This window comes from Notolepis coatsorum, assembly GCF_963971535.1.
Source record: "Notolepis coatsorum genome assembly, chromosome: 11".
Classification (NCBI taxonomy): Eukaryota; Metazoa; Chordata; class Actinopteri; order Aulopiformes; family Paralepididae; genus Notolepis; species Notolepis coatsorum.
Window position 1 is genome coordinate 70,358,536 of NC_140175.1, and position 25,309 is coordinate 70,383,844.

The following is a 25,309-nucleotide window of genomic DNA, read 5'->3' on the forward strand; positions in this document are numbered from 1 at the left end:
TTATCTGGGTCAAAGTAGATGAGGACTGGCCCAGGTTCACTGGTAAGTATGTCTTTCATCTTTTGGAATGCAGCGTCGTGCTGCGCGTCCCACAGGAATTCATTCGATTGTTTAAGCAGCTGTCTCATGGGTGCGTTGATCTCGGAGAGGCTCGGGGCGAATTTCGCCAGATAGTTGACCATACCTAGCACGGTTTCCAGTTCTGCACGGCTCTTTGGCGCCTCCATCTCCTTGATGGCAGCTATCTTGCCTGGGTCAGGCTTCATGCCGTCAGCTGAAAGGATGTGCCCGAAGTAGCTCACTTCGGTGGCTCCGATGGTGCACTTGTCTGCGTTGAGCCGAACGCCTCTCTCCCGTGATCTCACCATCATTGCATGTAGGTTCTTATCGTGTTCCTCTCTGGTCGCGCCATATACAAGGATGTCGTCTACTATAGCTGCTACTCCGTTCAGTCCCTCGTATGTCTCGTAGATTTTTCGTTGGAACTCGTCTTGGGCAGAAGCGAGCCCAAATGGTAATCGTAGGAATCTGTACCGTCCAAACGGTGTGTTGAACGTCGTCAGCTTCGATGATTCTGTGGAGAGCTTGATGGACCAGTATCCCGACCTTGCATCCAGTACGCTGAAATAGCGTGCGCCTGTTAGTCTGGGTGTGATGTCCTCTAGTGTCGGCAGAGGGTAGTGCGGGCGCTTGATAGCCTTGTTTAGCTCCTTAGGATCCAAACATAGTCTGAGCTTGCCTGTGCGTGGTTTCTCAACAATGACCAGTGCACTGACCCACTCCGTTGGTTCGATGATTCTAGCGATGATCTGTGTGTCTTCCATACTCTGTAGCTCCTTCTTTAGTCGGCCACGCAGGGCGATCGGTGTCCTTCTCAGTGGGCAGACTACTGGCTTGGCGTCTGGGTCTATATGGATGTGACACTCTCCTGGGAATAGTCCTATCCCTTTAAACACGTCGTGGTATTCTTCCATGATGGACTGTTTATCTGTGTGTGCATTCACTGACAATACTAGTTTAATGAGGTCCATATTCAGGCATGCCTGTAAACCTAGAACTGGGGGCGCCTGAGTGTCTACTATGTAAAAGTCTAACAACATGCCACGCTCTTTGTATTTACACTTTAACGTGCATGTGCCCTTTACCACTAGCTTCTCTCCACCATATCCTGTCAGTCTGCGTGAGGTAGGCTGTATTTTGCGTTTATCTTGTAAACTGTGATACTCTCTCAAAGGAATTACATTTACTTGTGCACCTGTGTCTAACTTAAATTTAAGCTCTGTGCCCTGTTTTCCTACTTGTATGTCTGCGAACGCTTGTTCTGTTGCATCAAACCGTCTGTCTGTCACGGTGTCTACATACAGTTCGTCTGACTCTTCTCCTGACTCGGAGCGCATGCTAATCTCGTGTACTGGCTTTTTCTGGAAGCTACCGGCCCTGCAGACTTTGGCAAAGTGGTTCCATTTTCCACACTTCGTGCACTGTTTTCCCCTAGCTACACAGTTATCCCCTTCCTTGTGAGCTCTACCCCCACAGTATCCACAGTTCTTACGTGTGTCTGTGTCGCTCGCTCTGTTCGCTCTCTCTGTCCACTCTGCTCTGGGGCGATGTCTCTGAGCGCTATGCTTCTGTTCATGTCTGTGCACCTCGTGCACGAGCTGCTCCTGCGCGCTGCACGTGGCGCCAGTAAAGCTCTTTATCTGTGATTGTGCTAGCTTGTGGGCTCTAGCTATATCTATCGCGTTGTCTAACGACAAGTCTGATCCTACGTTTAATAGTTTCTCTCTTACTTTTGCTGAGTGTATGCCAAACACTATGCGGTCTCTAACCATCTCATCATTGTTCACATATGCACAGTCTTTCACCAGTAGTTTCAATGCAGTGACAAATTGTTCGAATGACTCGCTCGGTTGCTGGGTTTTCTCATGGAATTTGTACCTGGCGAAGATTGTGTTCCTCCTTGGAAGTACGTATGCTTCGAAATTGTCATAGTAGCTCTTCAGTACCTTTGCTTCATCTGCACTGAGAGTCCATGTGTTGTGAATGTCTCTCCCTCTTTCTCCGCTCCACAATAGCAGGTAGCTACATTTCTCGTCCTCTCCTTTCTTCTTGAGTGGGCCCGAAAACATCAACTCTGCGTGCTGCCTGAACTTCTTCCATTCTCCCGGTAAGTCCAGAGAATCCCAATTCATCCGTGGCGACGGGACTCCGTTGATATCCATGTTCATCCTGCTTCTGACACCATGTCGTATTCGATTAAATAGAATAATCTTCAGGACGAGGAGATAACATTTATATGTTTATTCAAAGGTAAGCATCGTTCAGCATGAGTGTAACTCCATTCACGGCTGGCAGCCAACTGCCTGTGAGGACCCCTGGTCAGGTATACATAAGCAAGGTGCGCCTGGCGCGCCTGTCGTAAATGATATATTCACAGCATGAATAATATAGTAAAGATATATTCAAAGCATGAATATTACATAATCGACTAATAGGGGTCAGCCCTATAGGTGACACTGAATGAATGAAGACTTTTTTCAACAGATTGCAGAATGGGTACAATACAGTACGGTTCAATACACACAATTGTTAAGGGGATGCACTGCAGACCAGAGAAAGACGTTTGTCTTGTTTACATCAGGGTCCCCCATTTTCAATTCATAGTGACAATGGAATGGAGGAACATCTTCTATTTAATTTAAATCGTTTTACTTAGTTTGTAGCTACTTTTGCATGAACAGCTCTGATGTTTGAGAAAAAAACAACAATACAGCCTGTTCATTATAGGCAGAGAATGTGAATTTAAGTTACCTGCTTGCCAACATAGGCTTTTTGGCGGCTCTCAGGTTTTCAGCTTTTTGTAAAAGTAGTTTTTCCCAAGCTTCTTTGTGTGATTGGGTAGATACAATTAATGTTATACCCACATCATGACAAATTGGCACTTTAAATATAGGCATCTTGTAGGGATTGTGTTTATTACTGTTTCATTGCTTGCCATCTTCGCTGGACACTTTTCTCTCAAGTTAGAGGAGGTCAAATCAGTACACAATAAAACAACACATCCCACAATGCTTTGCAGATGCGAAAGAAGAAGAACGATTTCCGGTTGACAGTTCAGTTCATTGACGTTGTTTTGCTAGGTGTCAGCGAAGTACTGCCTGGATTTATTTTGCAGGGATACGCGGCTAATAATATTTCTTCCCAATGTGTTTCTCTTAGCCTTATAATTCGATACAGTCACACACAGAGGGTGGTCGTGAACTCAAGAAGCTGTCACGTTTTGATTGGCTTTTCTGGCAGCATGACTTCTCGGCGACCCGATAGCTTCGATGGCTTAGGTTACCGAGGCAGGGACAAGGAGGATCCTCCTGCCTACGCGGGGGGCTACGCTGGAAGGTCATTCAACAACTCATCCAGTGTGGACCTCCAGCAATGGGTCACTACACCGCCAGACATCCCCGGCAGCCGAAACCTGCACTACGGGGACCGGACTCCCCAGTCTGAGACGGGCCCTGCGGGACCCGGAGGGGTCGAAGACACACAGCCACCGGCCCCGCCAGCCGGTAGGGGCCAGCACAGACTACAAACATGCTAGTTAGCTATACACACACACACACACACACGTGACGGGATCACTTAGGCCACCTTAATATTGTGATCTAGCTGTGTAGGCTAGTAGTAGCAGCTCGAATGTGAATGTGTGACACAGGCATAACGTAACGTTAGTGTCGTCAGTCACCCCTGAGTCAGAGGTGTAAGGGAAAGTAACAGCCAGATAAATGGGCCTTCAGTTCTCCAACCTCACAATTAGCGACAGGGTTGTGGTCAATCCACTTGTCAAGTAATCCACGCAACCTTTATTTAAATATTGGGAGTACATTGATTGATTGAAAAGTTTATTAACAGATTGCAGAATGGGTACAATACAGTACAGCTCAATACATACAATTGTTAAGGGGATGCAGACCAGAGAAAGACTTTCGTCTTGTTTACATCAGGGTCCCCCATTTTCAATTCATCATATGACACACACGACATACAGATACAGATAGACAGTACTGCTACATCTATACATTTATGACATACCAGATTTGCAAATACAGTACTGTTTGTGATACAAAAAGTGTCCAGAAAAAGAGTGTATATACATTTGACAGAAACTGTACATTGGAGGAGGTGGGGTTGGGTGGGTGGGGCTGTACATTGGAGGTGGGGGGGGGGGGGGGGGTTGGGTAGGGGGGGGGACAGACACTGTGTACATTGGAATACTGACAAAGCCAATTTGGTCTTTACTGTACAACTGGGTTAGGACATTTGTAGGGGCCAGTTTCGAATTGCAGTCTCCCGTAGGTGTTCTTTGAGAGTGTTTTTGAAAGTGTGTAGTGATTCACACATTCCTTTACAGCTTTGGGTAGGGCGTTCCACATTGATGTGGCATAATTGCGAAACGTGTTTAGTCCCTTGTTTGAGCCGAATCTGGGTTTAACATGATTTGTGGAGCTCCCTCTGGTGTTGTGATCGTGGTATTCACTGACCTTTGGGAAGTATTTTGACATGTACATGGGTACCTTGGTCGTGTAGTGTATCTTGTAGACCAGGCCCATTGCAAGTTGCTGTACTCCATTCTAGGTTGGCAAAGTGGGCAGGGGTGAGGTGGGTTCTAGGAGTTAGGTCAAGCAGTAGTCTGACTAGTTTGTTTTGAGATGTTTGTAATTTGGTTTTTAGTGCCTTTGAGGTGCTTTGGTACCATGAGGTGCAAGCATAGTCGTAGTACCCTTGAATGAGTGCTCCTGCCAGAGTCTTCAGGGTATTCTTGTTTACCAGAGAGGAGATCCGGTACAATAATCTAGTTTGTTGGTTGACATTTTTTTATTACATTGGATGCCATTTTGTCACAGGAAAGATTAGCCTCTAGGATGGAACCCAGGTAGGTAATTTCATCTTTCCTTGTTACATTACATTTACATTTAGTCATTTAGCTGATGCTTTTATTCAAAGCGACTTACAAGTTCTGTACGACAAGTTCTGTATGACAAGTCATCAGGAAGGGCACAACTCTATCAGCTGAGTAACAATGTTCATCAAAGTGTTGAGTGCTACAGTGTAGGTTAGTTTATTAGGACAAGTGCATGACAGTAAGGTTAGTGTTAGATTATTATATTTTTTCATCAGAAGATATTGAATCCTTGTGTTAATTACAGCTCAATGAAATGATGTAGATGGAAAAAATAGAGAAGGATTGCAATGTGCATTGCTATCTTTTTATCAACATCATTTCATTCAGTTGTAATTAACACAAGGATCCAATGTCCTCTAATTATATCACAGGAGGAGATATTCAAACATCTTAACTCAATAACTGTCAAACTAAATTAATGTGTGCAAACAGTTTAGAGCCTTGGGATATGTGTGAGATTATGTGCAAAACAAATCTGCATAGTTTTTCTCAAGTTCTGTAAGTGTCTTGGGAGCAGTTAGGAGTTAAGTCGATACATGATATTACATACTACATAATATTGTGTTGACACTCCCGATGGGCAGGTTGGCACCTTGGATGGTCGCCTTCAGTGTGTGAATGTGTGTGTAAATGTGAGGCATAAGTTGTAAAGCGCTTTGGATAAAAAGCACTATATAAATGCAGTCCATTTGAAGAATAATAGTAATTCAAATAAACATGAGGTAGACATCTTAGAATATAGCTTGCATCAGGGAGCTTTCCCCTAATACCGCCCACTCACTACTACTCACTACTACTTCCACCCAACAGGTGAATGACACAATAATGTGTCTGTGTGTGTGTGAACAGAAAGTGAGACGGCAGCAGAGGTCTTCCCCCACTCTTAGCTCAGTATAAACAGGAAAAAAACAGATAAATATTAAGCAGAATTAAATTACTAAGGGTGTGTGGTCAGTTTAGCTAGTATAAACATATCTCATCCTATCCTGTTACAAGAAACTCTTGGCTGTTTCTACTGTGCGCTTTTATCATGGTGACGGACGGCGGTTGTAAATTCTTCTCTCTTACAGTAGCTCTTTCAAACAAAGTGATGATCTGCAACTTGTTCCTGTTTGCGGACGACTCAGCCCTGCTGGTCTCTGACAAGAACAAGTTACAGGTTGAGAAAACCCTCAGCTCGGAACTAGGCAGAATCTGCATATGGCTCGCTGATAACAAACTATCATTACACATGGGCAAAACAGAGTCCATTCTCTTCGGTTCAAATAACAAACTCAGCAAGACCGACGGCTTCTCAGTTACAGTGGGTGACAATATTGTCACAAGGAAAGATGAAATTACCTACCTGGGTTCCATCCTAGAGGCTAATCTCTCCTGTGACAAAATGGCATCCAATGTAATAAAAAAAGTCAACCAAAGAACTCGATTCTTGTACCGGATCTCCTCTCTGGTAAACAGGAATACCCTGAAGTCTCTGGCAGGAGCACTCATTCAAGGGTACTACGACTATGCTTGCACCTCATGGTACCAAAGCACCTCAAAGGCGCTAAAAACAAAATTACAAACATCTCAAAACAAACTGGTCAGACTACTGCTTGACCTTACTCCTAGAACCCACCTCACCCCTGCCCACTTTGACAACCTAGGATGGCTTAGAGTAGACGACAGAGTACAGCAACTTGCAATGGGCCTGGTCTACAAGATACACTACACGACCAAGGTACCCATGTACATGTCAAAATACTTCCCAAAGGTCAGTGAATACCACCATCACAACACCAGAGGGAGCTCCACAAATCATGTTAAACCCAGATTCGGCTCAAATAAGGGACTAAACACGTTTCGCAATTATGCCACATCAATGTGGAACACCCTACCCAAAGCTGTAAAGGAATGTGGATCACTACCCACTTTCAAAACCACTCAAGGGACACCTACGGGAGACTGCAAAAAACTGGCCCCTGTAAATGTCCTAACCCAACCCCCTCCAATGTACAGTCATTTACCTAGTATGGTTGTCAATAGTCCAATGTACAATTTTGCTTGTTTGTACAGTGTCTCCCCCCCCCCCCCCAATGTACAGTTTTGCTTGTTTATACAGTGTTTCTCCCCCCTCCCCAACCACCTCCAATGTAAATTACCCAGTATGGTTGTCAATATCCCAATGTACCCAACCCCCCCCCACACAACCCCACCCAACCTCCTCCAATGTACAGTTTCTACGTCAAATGTATATACTCCCTTTTCTTGACTCCTTTTGTATCACAAACAGTACTGTATTTGCAAATCTGGTATGTCATAAATGTATAGATGTAGCAGTACTGACTATCTGTATGTCATGTATGTCATATATGTCCTGATGAATTGAAAATGGGGGACCCTGATGTAAACAAGACGAAAGTCTTTCTCTGGTCTGCATCCCCTTAACAATTGTGTGTATTGAGCTGTACTGTATTGTACCCATTCTGCAATCTGTTAATAAAGTTTTCAATCAATCAGTCTTTGTTTGTTTTTATTTCTTTCAGAACAGTTAAACAGATTTGCTGGGTTTGGAATCGGACTAGCGAGGTAAGTGGAGCCCTTATCTCACTACTCCACTACGACTATTTAACATTAGTATGTTATTAACGTATTAGTATGTTATTTTGGCTAATTGCATTTACTGTATTACTGCCAAGCTAACATTCTGTGGAAACCTATTAGCTCAACTCAAACTTACTTGGAAGTTGTAATTTCTTAAGAATGTTAAACAGTTTATATCATCTGTCTCTGTCTGTCTCCATCTATTTTCTATGTCTCTCTGTCTTTCTCTCTTCTTCACCCCATCTCCATCTCTTTATGTCCCTATTTTGTATGTTTCTCTCTCTCTCTCTAGTCTCTTCACAGAGAATGTCCTGGCCCATCCATGTATAGTATTTCGGCGACAATGCCAGGTAATCCACAGGAGATTGCCATCTATCCCCTCCCTACTTCCCATTTCCCGACGTGGAATGCACCTGATTGGATAAATGACATGTTGGTGCTCTAGTATGAATGTTATCCATAGCAGCTTTTAAGTGCTAGATACTCCAAACTGTGTGCTACTTTATTTAAAGGTATCCAACAGAAGTTCCTTGTAAACAGCTTGCTTTTGTTCATATTCATCACAACCAAATAATCAAGAGTTTTCTTTGTGCGCAGCATCACCAATTTCATCAACTAGTGTTTCAAAACTCCACTGGATACCTTTTTAAATTAAATTATCTTTTTATATATTGCAATCATAAATCACCATATGGGCTGGAATTAGAATCACATATTATAGCCTACATCATTTGAAGGTTCATAAAACATGTTTCAAACAGAAAGAAATACAATTCTTGTTGTTCTTTTGTCCCGCTGTAGGTGAACTACCATGCGCGCTGCTATCACCTGTCCCCACTGACCGCCATGAGTGTGATGTACAACGTCACCAAGACCCAGGTAACAGTGTCTGTGTCGTGGTGCTGCAGAGAAGCCCACACCTAAAGGGGAATGTCACCCATTTTAAGAATTCACGTATTGTTTATTGTTTTATTAGGATCCCTTTTTAGCCAAATTAATGACCGCTAGTCTTCCTGGGGTCCTCGCAAGGACATAATACAACAGAATACAAATATGCCTCACCACAAAGACTACAGGATGTAGTATACTCCACTATTCCTTCCTATATCAAAATGCCAGCTAAGATATGGACCATCATATCCCACGTGATTCAAACTTGGCGTAATGTTGAGAGGTCCTGTGCGGTTAAATGCCTGTGGCACCTCGACTCTCCAATTTTTCATAACCAGCAACTACTTGTTGGGCACAAACCTGTTAATATTCCTCAATGGGAGAAGAGGGGAGTTCATACTCTGGAAGATATATATGATAAAAACGGTCTTTGCGCGTTTCAGGACCTAAAAGAGTTTTATGATATACCTGGCTGGTGAATCATTCTTCCTTTACCTTCAACTAAGGTTGGCGCTCAGGCGTTGCACCCACACCCTTTTGTTGGGCTTATCGGCAGGCGTGCGTTCCTGATTTCAACTGGGGTTGCACGCACCTAATGGCGCCACGCTCCCGCGCATAAATGTCCCCTCGCTTGAGCACAGACTACAGACAGTGCCTAATTGCCTCTACGAATGGAATGTAACGCATATCATTCACAACAAGTTAGGTGTGAATGTATCTGAGAACGTATTTAACACACCTGACGACCGGCGCTATTGATATGCAAAGTAGCCCAGGTGGGTACTTATAGCGAGTTGGCGAGTGCAGCGCATTCCTGTGTGCGTGCACGCACTTTGGCTCAAATCTTACCCTGCACGGAGTGCAACTCCGTCCCAAGAGCAACGCATGCCTAGAGAGAGAGAGAGAGAGAGAAGGCCCCCTCTCTTTTTTTCTCTCCCTCTCGGGTGTGCCGCGCGGCAGCTTGTGTGGGGGGGGGGGGGGGGGCCTCCCTTCCTCCCTTCCTCCCTCTCTCTTTTTTTTCCCCCTTTCTTTCACTCCCGTGTGCCGTGCGGCAGGTACAATCAATGCTAGAGACTGAAAAATGACATTTATAATGCATGTCACCTTTAACCTCTATATTAGAGAAACTGTGAGAAAAACAGTAGCAATAGTAGTAATAGTTGGAACAATGTCAAAGTAACAGACCCCCCTCCCTCCCAAATAATAAACCCTCTCCCCACACAACCCTCCCTATTACTGTCGTTACCATCAACACATGTCATATGCAGTTACATCCGTGTACTTCAGTCAGAAGATAAAGTGCAAAGAACAACGTAGTAGAAGAGAGAAAACATAATAATTATAAAGAAAAAACATGTACAAGGTCCTACTAGGACGAGGCCTTACTTTTTCTCTCCTTCCCTCTCTCTCCTTCTCTTCCCCTCTCCTCCGTCTCCCCCCCCCCTCCTAGCAACATTACTTCTAAATGATATATCTTCACTACCAACATCCATGTCAGTCTAATGTATTTTGTGTTGTTTGCAGTGTTTTTATTTTCTACTTGGTATATTTTGTATTTGGTATTTTGTATTTTTTAGTTAAGTGTTAACCTGTATTTCTTATTTCTTATTGTCTTGTCAGTATTATTATTATTGTTGATGTTGATTTGTTGTTAACACTTTCAGCACCAATCACGGAATATTACATGTTTGCTCGCCAACCGTTGAGCGCCAAAAACGTAATATTAAATTTTTACTATAGTTTTTTCGATTTTAATATCCTATACACTCTCATGGACCTTGGTGTTACCATTGGAACTCATTCTGAGACCTCGAGAGTGCAATGCCAGCCGAATCCTGCTAGGTGGCAGTATCGCCTACCCTTTGAAACCGTATTTCACACTGTGTGTTACATTTATATGATCCGGGCAGAGAATTTGGACCCGTGCAAGTGAAACGGTTCATCCGAGCACCTTGGAACGCGTTCAGCACACTTGAGGCATATCTTGTGCCATTTCATGTCAGGGACCCGATAGACATCAATACTGGAAATCGCGATCAGACAATTGGAATATTCATTTTGGGATACCTCCTAGTAAAAGGTAAGGACTATATGACATCAATCCTACTTTGATCCAACAATGATTTCACATAGATCGCAACGATCAACGTATGTAGTATTCAAAACGTATGCCGTTGCTGACGATCAGAGCATCAAAAAACGACCCCCCCCCCCCCCCCTTTGATGCATTCATGGTGAAACATAATACCTATTATATACCTTTTTTTTTTTATCCACTTTTTCTCCCATTTTTCCATATTTTTCTCCCATCCCAATTTCGTATCATCCAATTCAACCCTCCCCTGTCACGAACGCTGTTTCTTGCCTCCCACAAGCCGGCTGCAATGTGGACTAAGTCATACATAGCACAAGTCCCCTCCGGTACTTGAGGTAACAGCAGTCGCATCTTTTCACCTGCGCAGCTCGATCTCTCAGTGTTCTAGGAGTAACGCGTGGGAGGCTCACGCTGCCCCAGACACTTCCTGATTCTACTGCGCAGGCGCACCAACCGACTTGTAGGAGTCGCTTGTTCACAACGTTCGATCCCCACCCTTCAGTTTTCCCTCCCCGTAATACGGCCAATGTGTATTACTGCGGACGACCAGCCAAACTGAAAAACAATGTGGAGAGCTGGATTCGAACACGCGAATCCTAGCGTCTCCACACTGGTAGCGAGTGCCTTGTCCACTACACCACCTAGCCGCCCCACCTATTATATACCTTTTGATTTTTAAATAGTAACGTGTCCAGGCGAGCAACGCAAACGACTTTAGCAAAATTCACATAGCGCTCCATAACTCAGCTTTCAGGAATTAGCCCGGAACACTCTGAAACTATACAATATTCACCACGGGATAAAATGCGAACATGAAAAAATTAACTATTTTTTTTTACATCTTGGACGAGAGATGGTGACTGTCAAATGAGCCATAGTATTGTCTCCATAGCTATAATATAGATATAGCTCTGCAAACATCGTGACGCACAGTGAAAATGCCTATCTTTTAGCGTGGCCTACACACTACAGGATGAGGATAATAGCTGGTGCTGAATGAGTTAATGAGTTAATGAGGCTGTGCCTATCTCGATAATAATAATTAGGGATGCACCGATATGAAATTTTTCCACCGATACCGATTGTTCAACTAACACAATCGGCCGATACCGATACCGATACCGATATTTGTGGCAAACATTTCTTTTTAATTTTTTTTTTCTTTTTTTGTAATTTGCAGTCAACAAGGCACTTATCGGCCGATACCGATACCCGACCGATACATCGGTGCACCCCTAATAATAATCAATTTTTATTATTTAAATGTATATAGAGTTTGGTAGCAGGGTGCTTTATGAAATGTATTTATGTTTTTCCCCCATACTGAATGAGTTATTTCCAGAAGAATTGCGTGCACACAAAGTACCTGCCCATTAGTTAATTAAGAATGAGTTGAGGACAGCCGTAAGGGCCAGTGTGTTGGTTTAGTCTCAACTCTATTATATTCTGTTATTATTGTGTTCTTATCAGGGTCCCAAGGCGCTATGGAAGGGCATGGGAAGCACCTTTGTGGTCCAGGGAGTGACGCTGGGCACTGAGGGCATCATCAGTGAATGCACACCTCTACCACGGTAAGACCCAACCTGACCCTAACCATAACCTTAATAATTAGGTCTGCAGAGCCCCGTGTCTCTCCACTCTGTAGTGCTGACTGTATTTTATTTCATCTTTATTTTTCTTATTTCTTTGCCTTTTGACATTTGCTCCCCTCCCCCGATTTAGTCGTTATGCCAATGGGGTCTTTGTGTCAGTCTGTAGATGGTGTCAGCAGCAGCATGGAGTCTTTGTGTCAGTCTGTAGATGGTGTCAGCAGCAGCGTGGAGTCTTTGTGTCAGTCTGTAGATGGTGTCAGCAGCAGTGTGGACTGGAGTCTTTGTGTCAGTCTGTAGATGGTGTCAGCAGCAGCGTGGAGTCTTTGTGTCAGTCTGTAGATGGTGTCAGCAGCAGCGTGGAGTCTTTATGTCAGTCTGTAGATGACGTCAATCTTGGTTTCAGTCTAATCTTTGTTGTGGTGGTGATTAGTTTGATTTAAAAAGGCCTTCGTCATGACTTATTTCTATTGACGTATGTGTTATCGTGAAGTAGTATTTACTGACGTCTGTGTTATGAAGTAGTATTTATTGACGTCTGTGTTGTTATGAAGTAGTATTTATTGACGTCTGTGTTGTTATGAAGTGGTGTTTATTGATGTGTGTTGTTATGAAGTAGTGTTTATTGATGTCTGTGTTGTTATGAAGTAGTGTTTATTAGGGTTGGGCACCGAGAACCGGTTCTAATAGGAACCGGTTCCTAACTTCCGGTTCTGGAACCGGAAGTAACATATTTGCATTTTGATTCTTAATTTCAATTCTTAATTTTTTTAATTTTTTTTTACTTTGTTAATTAACACTTTGATTGCCTAAGGCTAAATTCATGATATACCATCCGTTGCCAGCTCTATTTAACATGGAGAAGTTCCCCTTCTTTGCAGGGCTATAACTTTTTAAATTCTATTTTCTATTGCTAGATTGCCATTATTAGGGCCCATTCAAGGTAGGGCTGGGCGATAAAACGATAACGATAACTATCGCGATAAATTATTTCCTCGAAATAAACATGAAACGTGGTCGCAAAGTTTCGATATATCGATTTTCCAAGCTTGGCTCCGTTCAGCCTCGGCTCAGCTCACTCACTAACAACAACCAACGTTACGTGATGACGTGTTTACGCACAACAGCTAACAACCAATCAGTGAAGGAGATGGCCGAGAGCGAAATATACCCGGAAGGAGGTAGGACTCACTCAACAAGGCTTGCTAGGCTAATTAGCTTGCACGCCGATGTTTTATATATTTACGTGCCGAGTATGTGTGTGACGTGAATTCTGAGGCCACGTTTATAGTAGTGGGGATATACAGTGGACGTCGTTTCAATATATTGTGGCGGAAGAGAGTATTTTAGTGTAATATTTAGCACATTGTCATGGAATACAGCGCTTAGATACTACAGGCTTGCTAGGCTAATTAGCTTGCACGGCGACGTTTTATATATTTACGTGCCGAGTATGTGTGTGTTTTGAATTCTGAGGCCACGTTTATAGTAGTGTGGGGTATACAGTTCGTTTCAATATATTGTGGCGGAAGAGAGTATTTTAGTGTCATATTTATTGTCATGAGATACTCCGCTTGCTTAACGTGTAACGTGCGCGGACTGATGACGACATCAACTCGACTTGAGACATTCGCAGCAGCATAAGAAGTTAATTAACACTTTGGCTGCCATGGGTTAAATTAATGATATACCATAGATTGCCAGCGCTATTTGTCTATGGAGAACGTCCCCTTCTTTGCAGGGCTATAACTTTTTAAATTCTATTGCTACATTGCCATTATTAGGGCCCATTCAAAGTCCTATATGTATTGTTCATTGTGTAGCAACGTTAAACTTTTTCATTCACATATTCATAGTAAAGTATGGTCTAATGTATAAGTATGTTTTCATCTCTTTCTGCAACTTTCTCCAGAACGTGATATATAGCCCCAAATGCATTATATTGATGATGAAATACAGTTTGATGGCAATCAGCGCGATATAAAAAATTCCAACTAGACGTACTTCTAGAAGTTACTACACGTCATCTGATGTTGACCGGATGGGCGAGGGGGCGTTTATAATTCCGTGGGCAGCGTTATACCAATCATCTAATGTGGGTCAAATGTTGATAAAAGCAGTTAGTATCGAAGATGGTAACGTTACACGCTGAAACTCACCCCAGTCTCCGCGCGCCGTTGGGCGATCATCGTCGAGTAGAAATTTTATCATTATGGGATATATTATTACCCGGTCCATCTCCAGCTTGTATAATGGTATATACGTCCAAATCATGTTGTTTATCGAGTTATTGGCAATCGATCGCTATGTAGAGTGACGAGCTAGAGTGCCGGAACCTATCCCGAGTGGCCGGAAGCAATAGGGCCGATCAGCAAAACCTCTACTGCGCTTCCTGTTAAGCAGTTGCGCCGATCGGCCACCAGATGGCGCTCCTGAACCGCCAGAGAGCTCAGTGGGTCCTGCTGGTGAATCTCAGGCCAGCGGAGGGGGAATATGAATCCGATTCCAGATTTTTGAAATATTGATATAAGGACGCTGTACAGCGTCCCCCGGCAACTTTAGCATCGCCAGCAAAGACGTTGTAAATCGTTTTTAGGCAGTCAAAGTGTTAAACTTGACGGACATTATATCGACGATAATTATCGATATCGAATTATATGAAAATAATTTTATAATTTTATCGCGATAACGTTTTTGGTCATATCGCCCAGCCCTAATTCAAGGTCCTATATGTATTGTTCATTGTGTAGCAACGTTAAACTTTTTCATTCACATATTCATAGTAAAATATGGTCTAAAGTATAAGTATGTTTTCATCTCTTTCTGCAGCTTTCTTCAGAACGTGATTTATAGCCCCAAATGCATTATATTGATGATGAAATACAGTTTGGTAGGAATCTGTGCGAGATAAAAAATTTCAATTGGACGTACTTCTAGAAGTTTCTACGTATCATCTGATGATGACCGGATGGGCGGGGGATCGTTTATAATTCCGTGGGCAGCGTTATATCATTCATCTAGTGTGGGTGATCATGATTCATCAGAGCAGTTTATATCGAACACGTTCAAAAATAACGCTGAATCTTACCGTATCTTCCTCGCGCCGTTGGACGATGAGCGTGGAACTGAAATATTCCTATTATGGGATGTAAAAATACCCGGTCCATTTCCAGGTTGTATAATGGTATATACGTCCAAATCATGTTGTTTATCGAGTTATTGGCAACGGATCGCTATGTATTGTGTCGAGATCGAGTCCCGGGAGCTATAGAGAGTGCCCGGAAGTAATACGGGTGATCAGCACTTCATCCACATCACCAGATGGCGCTCTTGAACCGCTAGAGGATTGAGAGGAGCTCAGAACAGTGTGTGAAGGCTGCGGATGGAAAATATGATTCCGATCACAGATTTTTGAAATATTGATATTAAAGACGAGTTACGGCGTCTTCGGCAACTTGAGCATGGCGGGGAAGGACGCCTAAACTCGTCCTTTGGCAACTAAAGTGTTAATACCATAGTTACAGTACAGCAACCAAATTAAACTGTATCAAGTCAACTGACAATGTGAATAGTATGAAAAAAATTACGATTTTCAAAAAAATGAAGAATCTCCCGCGAAATAAGCTGTGACCTGTTTTGACCTGCACCTCAAAGAATCGGAACCGAGAATCGTTTAGAACAGGAATCGAAATGGAGAATCGGAACCGGAATCGTTCAAATCCAAACGATGCCCAACCCTAGTGTTTATTGACGTCTGTGTTGTTATGAAGTAGTGTTTATTGACGTCTGTGTTGTTATGAAGTAGTCTTTATTGATGTTTGTGTTGTTATGAAGTAGTGTTTATTGACGTCTGTGTTGTTATGAAGTAGTGTTTATTGACGTCTGTAGTGTTTATTGACGTCTGTGTTGTTATGAAGTAGTGTTTATTGACGTCTGTGTTATGAAAAGTAGTCTTTATTGACGTCTGTTGTTATGAAGTAGTGTTTATTGACTGTTGTTATGAAGCAGTTTTTATTGACGTATATGTTATGAAGTAGTGTTTATTGATGTCTGTGTTGTTATGAAGCAGTGTTTATTGACCTCTGTTGTTATAAAGTAGTATTTACTGACGTCTGTGTTATAAAGCAGTGTTTATTGGCGTATACAGTATGTGTTATGAAGTAGTGTTTATTGGCGTATATGTGTTATGAAGTAGTGTTTATTGGCGTATATGTATTGTTATGAAGTAGTATTTACTGACGTCTTTGTTATGAAGTAGTGTTTATTGACATATATGTGTAATCATATAATATAATAATAATATATGTGTGTGTGGTCTGTGTGTTTTTGCATCTTCAGGGAGCTGTCTCACAAATGGAATCCAAAGAAAGTAGTTGGCCATCTGCTGCTCAAAGGGTAATTGACCATGTCAGGTCCTCTGTGATGTGGACTCCCAGGTACTTGAAACTGCTGTCCACGATAGCCCTGTTTTATCCACAGTGGCGTGTGTGTCCCCTGCTGTATTCTCCTAAAATCCACGATCAGCTCTTTGGTTTTACCAATGTTCAGGAGTAGGCTATTATCCCGGCACCAGCCAGTTCATCAACCTCCTCCCGATAGGCCTTCTCGTCATTGTTGGAGATCAGCCCCACCACCACCGTGTCTGTATGTAATGCTAGTAGCTGCTACTCATGCTTGCAGGATAACATTATGTGCCTAGGCGGCTACGTGGCGTAGTGGGCAAGGCGCTCGCCACGAATGCGGAGACGCTGGGCTCGCCTGTTCGAGCCCAGCGCTCCACATTGCTTTCAGTTTAGCTGGTCGTTCATACTAATACACATTGGCCGTATTAGGGGGTGGGAAACTGATGGGTGGGGATCGGGCGTTGTGGACAGCGACTCCTACAGGTCGGTTGGTGCGCCTGTGCAGTAGAATCAGGAAGTGTCGGGGGCAGCGTGAGCCTCCCACGCGTTACTCCTCGCCACTGAGAGATCGAGCTGCGCAGGTGAAAAGATGCGACTGCTGTTACCTCAAGTACCGGAGGACACTTGTGCTATGTATGACTTAGTCCACATTGCAGCCGGCTTGTGGGAGGCAAGAAACAGCGTTCGTGACAGGGGAGGGTTGAATTGGATGATACGAAATTGGGATGGGAGAAAATATAGAAAATGGGAGAAAAAGTGGATCAAAAAAAAAAACATACATATGTGCCTACATAGTGTGTTATTATTTGAACTGTTGAAATACCCTCTAGTATCTTGCGTTCTGTTCCAGTCCATCCTTCCTACAAGCATTTAGCTACACAAAAAAAGCACTTTCACTATGTTGAGTGGCAGCTGTTTAGCCAGTTAGCTTGTTGCTGTAGCTCTGTATCCTGGCCAGAGTGTGCTCCAAGATGAGGCTACTGCGCGTCAACCTTGACTTAGGAAAACATGGCCCGTCTCTTGGACTCTGCTATGATAATGCCATGTTCCACATTTAGAATACATCAGACTGGCACGTCCGGGTACTTTGGCTTTTCTCGCGGTCACACCTACCTGGAGAACACAAGCCTATTTTGCCTGTATGGAAACTGGCAGGACACTTGCATTGTTTGAAACGTTTATTTTGTTATTGCATCAAGTTATGTCAAGCCACCGACCGTTCGCTGAAAGGTTACGTTTGATACATCGCCCCTTCAGTCTCCTGTGGTATGTACACACTCAGCCGCAGGTGATCTCCCTGTGTCCCTACATAGACATATAATATGACGCTTTAAATCTCCAGGTGACCTAACACTAAGATATAATGACTATTTGAGTATGTCTCGTTATCAATCTTTCTGGGGAAAACCCTGGAGCCGGTGATTCCATGTTACACAAGATATATATATATATATATATATATATATATATGATGAAAGCAGTTGAGACACTGTATCTAATATGTCCTGGTGTCCTGAGAAGCAACATGGGGGACTGCACCTGCTGCTGTGCAGGCTTATCGCATGGTTTCACACTTTTCTCTCTCTTCTATCTCTCACCCTTAGGCCACAATGAAAATAAGTAATATAATAAATGTTTTACTGTGCTAGCCTTGCTAGATCTCTTGTACCAGTACTAGTTCTCTAGTCTGTCAAGTTTAATGGTGTGTTTATAATTTTTTCACATTGTCAACTAAACTCATCTAATTTATTTGTATTTCTCCCTTCCTCTCATTCTTGTTTGTTTGGTCTGTCAGGCTGACCTACGTCGTTGCCATGCCGTTCTACTCAGCCAGTCTCATTGAAACGGTCCAGGTGAGGCCGTCCCACAATGGATAGCAACATTTAAAGTCACCGTTTCATACGATTTGCAATTGTTTTTGAATGAGGGTCGTCATATAGACTCAAACCACATACAGATTACCTGGATGGAATAAGCAAAGAATTTTAACGGTCGAGTCTAAACGGTACTTGTTGCCGTCCGGGCAATTTGGGGAGGTCCATGTAGCCTCCACCATTAAATGACATGCTTATTCCATGTACTATCGCTGAAATGCCATTGAGCAAGGCATTTAAAGTGGATTGCCACCAATGTTAAGAATTCACACGTCATGCCTGCACCACAGGACAGTTCGGTCATCAGCTGATGCTACACAGTATTTATTGTTACAAAATCTTATCGTTACTACTAAGTGTAGATTCATTGTTAATATTTTATCTCACTCTGTATGCGTGTGTCTGTGTTTGCATGTATCCGTCTGCCTGTGTGTCTGTCTGCATGTGCGTGCGTGTCTGCTTGCACGTATCTGTGTGTCCGACTGACTGTGTGTCTGCTTGTGCCTGTGTGCACGTGTGTGTGTGTCTGACTTGACTGTGTGTGTCTGACTGTGTGTGCCTGTGTGCACGTGTGTGTGTGTCTGACTTGACTGTGTGTGTGTCTGACTGTGTCTGTGTGTGCCTGCATGCACGTGTGTGTGCGTGTGTCTGACTGTGTGTGCCTGCATGCATGTGTGTGTGTGTGTGTGTGTGTGTGTGTGCGTGTGTCTGTCCTCCAGAGTGAGATCATCCGAGACAACCCGGGCATCCTGGACTGTGTGAAGGAGGGCGTGGGCCGGGTGATGGGGATGGGGATCCCCCACAGTAAGCGCCTCCTCCCCCTGTGGTCTCTGGTCCTCCCCACCGTGGTCCACGGCCTGCTGCACTACGTCGTCTTCTCCTCCGTCCAGAAGCTTGTCCTCTTCCTCCTCCGGCGGCGCTCCGAGTCCAAGCAGCCGGCAGACGGCTCGGAGACGGTCCAGTCCATGCTCGACGCCTACTTCCCGGAACTCATGGCGTCGTTCGCGGCGAGCCTGGTGGCCGACGTCGCCCTCTACCCGTTCGAGACGGTACTGCACCGGCTGAGCATCCAGGGCACGCGCTCCATCATCGACAACACAGACCTGGGCTTCGAGGTGCTGCCCATCAACACGCAGTACGAGGGGATGAGGGACTGTGTGAACGTCATCCGGCGGGACGAGGGAACGCTGGGCTTCTATAAAGGCTTCGGCTCAGTGGTGCTTCAGTACTCTCTACACGCCGCCGTGCTGCAGATCACCAAGATCATTTACTCCACGCTATTGCAGAATCATGCATGAGGGCTCCGTGGATCGATGGATGGCTGGCTGGCTGACTGGTTGGATGAATGAAAGGGTGTCTGGGTAGATGGATGTTTGGCTAAACAGACAGATTACAAGTTCCACTCGTTTGTTTGACCGCCAACCCCACTCTTCTCTCTCTCTCTCTGCCCAACAATGATCTTTTGTGACGTGTCTTGGTGTTAATGCGCATTCCAGAATTCAAACCGATACCAAAAAAAAGACAGGTACTTTTTTTTCTTTGTATTTATTCGATTTTTCTCTCTTTGTCCACTTGCTGTGATTTACAGAATGGTGTTTTTGTGTTTCTCAGCACTGTCATCACAGCGAGCACTTGATATTTGATATTCTGCATGACGTCAGATAATAACCCCCCCCCCACCGCTTTCAGTTCCTATTAGCCACGCTTTCCCACACAGGAGGGCTGAGCGGGACTTCGACTTGTTTCAGAGCACAGGGTCAACAGCATCACTAGGTGCCTCTATAACGTCTGCACTCTGCGGGTTCATTGGTTGGTTTCGCTGTGTGTGTGTGTGTTCGCTCGGCTGCTTCCTCGGTTGGCCAAGCTTTTGTCAGAGGAAAGCGACGGTTGCGATTGGAGGATCAAGAGAAGAGGGCGGAGTTTGAGATGAGTGGACTGCGCGCCCTACTCGGAACACCTTTGAAGCCGCAGCGGTAGGCTACTACACTTGTCGGTTGATTTCAAATTGTTACGCACCCGGCAGCTCCGTTGGCAGCAAAATAAAAATTATAATAAAAAAAAAAATAATAATATTTGGGGTAAATTCATCAACATAGAGAATGAAAAAACTGACTATTTCAGTTCACCCCTGTAGTAAATACAATACTTCTAGCCTTGTTTGGCACTGTCGTGAAACAGGCGAGTGCTAGCGTCGCATTAAAAGCTTCTGTCTGAATGTGTTTACCTGCCGTGTCACTGTTCAAAATGTTCATTCAGACTTTGAGCAGGTGTTTTACATGAAGTTATGTTTTTCCTCAATGTGTCCTCTTCCAAAGAGAACCGTCTACCCTGTTGTTTATTCTTTTTTTGGGTGGGGGGTGGGTGCTGAACTCCCACTGATAAGGGGTACCATCTGCTAACTCTTCTTGCTCGTTCTGTTGTCTGCTAGTGTTCACGCTCTCACTCTCTTAGTCCATTCAGTCAGTTCGGTTACTTTAAAATATTGGAAAAACATTTGGCCGTGAAATAACAGTGAACACTCTGTCATTAACTAATTAATTAAAACATTTTTATAGAATTTTATTGAAAGTGAATTCAACACCCAGACCTGCCCCCTGAATCATGTTGTTCTGCCCTCCAGCGCTGGTTGTGTTACCGTGACAACCTCACCCACAGTGTAGGCTTCTCCTCTGTTCTCCTTCACGATGTTGCAGGGGGCTTGCTCTTCCCTACAGGCTGTTCAGACATGGGAGCTGCTATGTTCAATTAATACTGTAGGTCTGCTTTCACTTGCTCCATTTTGTATCCCCAGAATTTTTTTATGGAATGCTTACTAGGAGAGAGAGGCAAAATGGCTACGGAATAGAGGCCTTGCACGCAATGTAGTTCTCTTTCTTGTAGCATGGCTGCCTGTAACATAGCAACCATTGTTTTGTACATGGCAATGGAAGAGAATACGGTTGCTATGTGTTCATATATGAGAAATATATCAACAATAATTTGGTGTCATATTACTGGATTTTGTAAAACAAAAATATATACAATATGCTTTTTCAGTAGTTTACCTGCTCTACAACTGCACAGAAATTAGACATTTTATTTTGAAAGTGGTTACCAATGGTTACAAGCAGCCATACTGGAAGAAAGAAGTACACAAACATTCTGTGCAAGGCCTGTATTAGAGGTTAAGTGAAAAGAAGGGATATAGTTTCAATATTTGAACCACTTAAAATGCACTGACTCTTGCTTACTTAGGTATGTGAGTAGCACTAAGAACCACTTGTAAGATCAGCTAGTTACTTTTTTTTTTTTTTGCAAGTAGTGGGTAGTGTTACATAATTATGGCTTGTTGGGGGTGTCTTACAAAAATCGATTTAATTGTTTCTACGGTAACAAGATGTTCCTCAGCTACTCTTTTGGTCAACATCGGCGATCGGCATTGCTCAAAGAAAGTTGCCCAGTGTATCGCTACCATATTTAATATTTTGGCCTGGCGTGGATGTGGCGTGGTTTCTGGTTGTACTATAGACAAAGAGGGACCGTGCCAATTTAACCAGTTGTACAAAGTGTACAGTGAAAAATATATCAATATTATAAATGTGTCTAAATTAATATTTGCTTCCTAGTGGTAAATAATGTTGTATATGTGGTAATCGACGTATGTATGGAATTGTTCACATTTTGAATCCCACGTTGTCGTAAGTTTCATCACAGTAGAAGTAAGACTGGAATAGGATAAATACAATGTCAGAGCGATGACTGAGTTAATGCGTTGAAGTGGTGAGTGTTGCCTCTTTTGTAAATCTGGAAGGAGCTTTGTATAGAAAACGATATTGCAGATGATTGGTTGATCGCTTGCTAAAATAAACTGATTAAAGTTGTGATTAAAGTCTTTATTTTCTTTTTATTTCCTTAAAACAATAAAATGTAATTGCATCCATCTACTACTTATAGTAATCTACTATAAATTTCAATCATGAAGATAGACCTTTTCAGTGGAATTGTGTTGCTAAGGGAATTGGAGAATTTCCTGTCTGTATACTGTATTAGCAAACACTGCAACTGGGTTTAGGTGGGTTGAACCTGCATCACTGCATACAACAAGTACCAGAGAGTTCAACAATCAGACACTGGGCATGAAACCCAAAACCTTTTCCAGAATATTCTGATGATTTATGAGTGACTTATAATTAACTATTAACTTAATTTAGGCTAATTACATTTTGCACATGTAATATTTATCATATAAGTATTTCACAAGGATTATATTATTTCCTTCCAATTAAGTTAATATTTTATTTTATTGATGGATTAAAAATACACAACAAGGATCCAAAGGATAACATGAGAAAGAGTAAGACCCTTATTTCCGTCATGGTCCCAGGGCTGTTAGGCCACAACAAAAACAACAATGGCGCAAAACACATACATTTAAAACAGAAGACTAACCTATAGCTAAAATGTTATACCCCACAATAACTAAAAACTGATTGGAAACCCATACAAACTATAGGGGGCTATTCCTCTATTCTGTCCATGAGCCATTTCCTGACGCTTCTCTTGAAGCTGTGGAGGCTTGAGCTCTGCTTGATGGGGATAGGCAGCTTGTTCCAATCCTGGGCTCCAGAGAAAGTAAGGGAGCACTGGCCCAGTTTGGATCGGAAAGAAGCGGGCTTCAGGTTTGCTATGCTTGCTCTAGTTCTGTGGTTGTGGGATTCATTGACCGGGGTGAAGTAGTTCTGGTGGTATCTAGGGGACCTTTGGTTTATAATATTGTGCACTATGTTCAGTCTGAGCTGAGTAACTGGCCTCCACAGGAATCCAGTTTAGCTCCTGAAAGTGACTCCTCCCTGTCGTGCGGGGGCCAAGACCCATTACCACCCTTACCAACTTGTTTTGGGAAACCTGAAGCTTCTTTTTTATGGTCACTGTCAGGCCCTCGAACCAAGACACGTTACCATCGTCAAAGTGGCAGAGTACTAGGCTATTTGCTAGTAGCCTGACTATCTCTGCCAAGGAGGTTGGCTTTCCTAGCTAGGTACCTGGTGCAGGCGTTGACTTTGCCCAGTACTTGGGAGGCCATAGCCTCCCCATCTAGGCTCCCGTCTATCATACAGCCTAGATACTTTGCTTTTTTTTTTTTTGTTGTTGCTGTTTTAGGGTTACAGCTCCTAACTGGATATTAAACTCCTGTGCTTTCCTGAGCTTGGGCTTGGAGCCCAATAGTACTGCCTCTGTCTTACCTAGGTGAAGAGAGCCTGTTGTCCGAAGATAACATATTCCTTTATTGATCACCTTGGGGAAATTCACGCATCATACTGTAGCAGCATTGTGGGTACAGGTACACATTAATAGTAGAAGACATAATACAGGTAATACAAGTAGTACAGAAAGTAAAAAAGGCAGTGTAAACAATATAACTATCATTAACTGAGTAAACACATACTGTATGAGCAAGTAGGCAGTGTAATCAAGGTACAGATGAGGGTCTGTATGCCATATCAGTTATATTATGCATTACAATAAATATGGTTACAATAGACACTAGAATCTAAATACTATGAGTAAGTAAGTATACATAAGCTACGTTGTAGTCTGTTTAGGTGGGAGTCAGACGCAGTGATCATTCCTAGTAGTTCTCGAGTTCTGCTGCCGTTAGTTCTCCGGCTGCTGGCAGCGGTCCCTGCCCACTGTTGTGGAGCCTGATGGCCGCTGGTACGAAGGACTTATAAACTCCTACAGGCGTGTTTGCTAAAATGTGAAGATATTCCACCAAAGTGAAATGTAATTTAAGATGAAGCGCCTCTCGTTGTTCATATTGAATTTCAACAGAGCAGAGGTTGTGTATTATGTTTTAGGGTATAAACAACACAACGCACTTCACGGAACCACAGGTGACAGAGTTGATTACTGGCTGATAAACACGAGAATCCAACAGATGGGTTATTTTTTTTATTTAATTTTTTTTAACCTTTATTTAACCATTTGGTTGCCGAAAACGTAGAACTACGTTTCTGTCGCCCGATCGTTGAGTGCCGGAAACGTAGATCTACGTTTTTCTCACAGTATTTATTTTATTCGCTATTGCCATTCATAATTCAGCTGGGTACCTTGTGCATGCTGTACTGAATATGTCTGAGCTAGCAGATGGTCTTATACCGCCCTCTAACGCCTTCTGCCATTATTGCACCCCGTTAGAAACGAGTTAGTTTCTTTTCTCTACCGAGCTGCGGCGTGGGGGCGGGTCCTAAACACTCCGGCAAAAAACGCGCTTGTAGGGATGGTTTGGACTACTGACCCCGCCCGCCTGTTGAAGTGCAATGCCCATTGCCCAACAACGTCGGAGACAGGATCGCTGTGGATAACTGGAACGGCGATGAGATAATTGGATTCTTTTTTTTGCATTACATCAGAGACAAGGTAAGAACTCTATATATGAAAGCTTGCGTTGATCTGATATTTATTTCTACCGCGATTGAGCTATCTGTGTTTTATGTGTATGGCTGTTTGCCGTTGGGTTGCAGGAGGGGGGGTAGGGGGCGCACCGGTCTAAACCACATTGCATGCGTGCACGAGGAAGGATAATAATAATGATCTAGCATTGATTTCAGGAAGATCCGATAATCAGGCGAAAAATTTCAACGTGTTTATTGAATTACACAAAAACGCTGTTTTCGTGTCTTTTCCCTGGAATGACTCAGAAGCAACCAAACTATATTCATATTCAAAACGGTATAAAACGGAAATGTACGGATGAAAAAAGAATCTGTTTTTTGCACGTTGACCAGAAGCAACTCACTGAGACTCGACGGCGTTATTAGACCCATAGCTATACTATAAAATATAGGTTTAGCTCTACAAACTATACGTTTACATGGCGTTAATGGACGGCAAGGAAGGGGTCACTTCCCGGAAGGGGCGTGGCACTCAATGTGTTA

At 43.3% G+C, this 25,309-nt stretch overlaps 1 protein-coding gene across 1 annotated transcript; it reads left to right on the forward strand.

The window, feature by feature from the left end:
- Nucleotides 1-3,118: 3,118 nt before the first annotated feature.
- Nucleotides 3,119-22,263, forward strand: slc25a46 (solute carrier family 25 member 46). Its single transcript, XM_084324453.1, has 8 exons — nucleotides 3,119-3,563; nucleotides 7,483-7,525; nucleotides 7,833-7,890; nucleotides 8,342-8,419; nucleotides 11,997-12,097; nucleotides 16,454-16,510; nucleotides 18,314-18,371; nucleotides 19,112-22,263. The coding sequence occupies exons 1-8, from the start codon at nucleotides 3,302-3,304 to the stop codon at nucleotides 19,688-19,690; spliced, it is 1,236 nt and encodes a 411-aa protein (XP_084180579.1). The 5' UTR covers nucleotides 3,119-3,301; the 3' UTR covers nucleotides 19,691-22,263.
- The last annotated feature ends 3,046 nt before the right edge of the window (nucleotides 22,264-25,309 follow it).